The 2,292-nt window shown below is 35.0% G+C and overlaps 1 protein-coding gene across 1 annotated transcript; it reads right to left on the bottom strand.

Annotated features, from left to right (window-relative positions):
• Positions 1–103: 103 nt before the first annotated feature.
• Positions 104–1,520, bottom strand: LOC109589700 (uncharacterized). Its single transcript, XM_020005742.1, has 2 exons — positions 501–1,520; positions 104–435 (listed from the first exon to the last, which is right to left on the bottom strand). Exon 1 carries the CDS (start codon positions 1,505–1,507, stop codon positions 554–556), a length of 954 nt encoding a protein of 317 aa, XP_019861301.1. The 5' UTR covers positions 1,508–1,520; the 3' UTR covers positions 104–435; positions 501–553.
• Positions 1,521–2,292: the final 772 nt, after the last annotated feature.

The raw sequence follows: 2,292 nt of genomic DNA, 5'->3' as shown, positions 1-2,292 counted from the left end.
CAACAAAGCAGAAATAATAACAATAGTATTGATATTACTAATAATAATAATGACAAGCAACAATAACAATATAACTAAGCATAATGTATGCAAGTATGTATGCAATCAAAAATCAATGGAAAATGGAAATGTATTGTTACTTATATTTATTACGGGCTCTATCTGATGACAAGAATCCCTCCACATCAGATTTTGCTTTACCAAGTTCACCTGGATAATCTTCACAAACTTCAAGTATGTTCCTCCAGGTCACATCATTATTAGAGTCTATCCATCTCTGGAACACTAGTATGAGATTACTAGTGGTCGACTGTGGATTAGGTAACAGATCATTCACTTCAACATCAAGTGCAGTACCAATGACCATATAATGAACAGCAGAACCTTTAAATAACCTAAGGAGGTCACTCTTTAGTGGCTTCTTCTCTAGCAAGTCTATAGTAGATTTTAAAATATTAGAAAATACATTAGATAGTAATAACAATACAATAGATCCTTACTTTCATCCAATGACGGATCATTAACTTGTTTTATTTGTGTTCCAATGTTACTCTCAACAGGTCCAATACACAAGTGATAAACTATAAATAATAATTATTATTATACACATACCTTGTGCATCAGTAAACCACATCCAATAGTCATTGCCAATATCAGGAGATTCACCACAAACTGTACAATCAGCTACTTTATAACCTTCATTTACGATGCAATAACAACTCTCATTGTAAGGGCAAGCAAATGCATTGACGTAATTATGCTTGAGGTGCATAGCATCACTGCTATTATCAATAGCTGTTGTGAGTAGCTTACGTACTAATGGACAATGCTGGGTAGGACCAGTAAAGTACACCTCAATATGAGTGTAACGGTTGATGAGGTGAAGTGTATGCTTTCGTGTGATTGTTATCTTGAGGGACATGGCATCTCGAAATTTATGATACTCTGGTGTTGATGGAGAGATTTTAGTAATGTGTTCTTTCTGGTTGAGTAGGTATACAATGGTTAAAGGGAACAATCCTGTAGGAACGGGTAGGATCTCTTCACTCTTCTCTTCCCTCCAGACTATAACAAGTGGCTTAGCATTAGTCTCCTTAATTGAAACTGGTTCATTGTATGAAGGAAGAGCATAAGGAATGAAGTAGTGTCCCTTTTGTTCATCTTGTAGTTTTTTGATGATGTTAAGATAAAGGAGGAGTCTGATTAGGTCAAACAACTGGAACTCTGGTAGGGAAAATATGACAGACTTTAACTTCAAATGCTCAAAAATATCTTCATTGAAGAATCCTTCCTTGAGATTATTGGTAACTTTGAGAGGAAGAGGTTTGTCTAAAATTGAAACTAAAGCATTGTCATCATCAACGTATGTGAGAGCTAATAATTGTGAGAGAATCTCGAGGACTGGCTTTGAATCGATGAAGACGACATTTGTAACTTCTGGATAATATAACATGAGACTTACATCATGGAAATATCTCAAAGCTTGTTTAGTATCTTCCTCATTCATCCCATATCTTTCTCCAATAACAACAACAATAGTCAATATAATAGTGTAGTAGTCTCTCAAGCCAGACCGTCTTCCCCGCCGTCCACCCCGATGACCGTAGGCGGGGAGGGTCTGGCTTGCGAGACTACACTGTTGTATGTTGACAAATTTTCCACACCTTTTTGCTTTCAATCATAGATACTTTAATTCAATCTAAAGTAATGTGCATTATTGAAATGCATCATTTATGTTGGGAATTTTTAATTAACATTTTTCAACCATATCACTAAAAATTACTGACATTATAAAGTTAATTTACAATTATTTCGTTCACTAGCCATTTTCTCAGATATAGCATTGTGGGAATAAGCTGTTAGAGCCATTGGTTGCAATGGTAAATAATTACTGTGTTTTTGGCTGCTACAGCTTTGCAGGCAACAAAACTTGCCTGATATTCTTCTCTTCTCTATTGAAGAAGAAGAGGAAATGAAAAAATTGGACAGAAATCATTAGGAGAGTGAGATGGAAGCAAAATAAGCAGGAAAGATTTTGTATTTTTCTGCTTATTATTTTGCTATGTTACAACAGGAAGCTAGTGTTAAAAAGTAGTCTATATGATCAGAATTATCTTACAATTTGTCTATAGAAAGCAGTTAAACCATCAGAAACATTATTGCAAGCAACCTGCAGTGAACTGTTTATGGACAAAGATAGTAAAGTAATGCCTGGTAATTCAAGGTAAGCAATGATAATGCAAGCTGTGAATCTACTCTTAACTGCAGTTTCAGCTATAAAAAGTGATGCAA

This window comes from Amphimedon queenslandica, unplaced genomic scaffold, assembly GCF_000090795.2.
Source record: "Amphimedon queenslandica unplaced genomic scaffold, v1.1 AMPQUscaffold_11000, whole genome shotgun sequence".
Lineage (NCBI taxonomy): Eukaryota > Metazoa > Porifera > Demospongiae > Haplosclerida > Niphatidae > Amphimedon > Amphimedon queenslandica.
The sequence above is the reverse complement of the archived record's forward strand: the minus strand, read 5'-3'. Positions and strand labels throughout refer to the sequence as shown.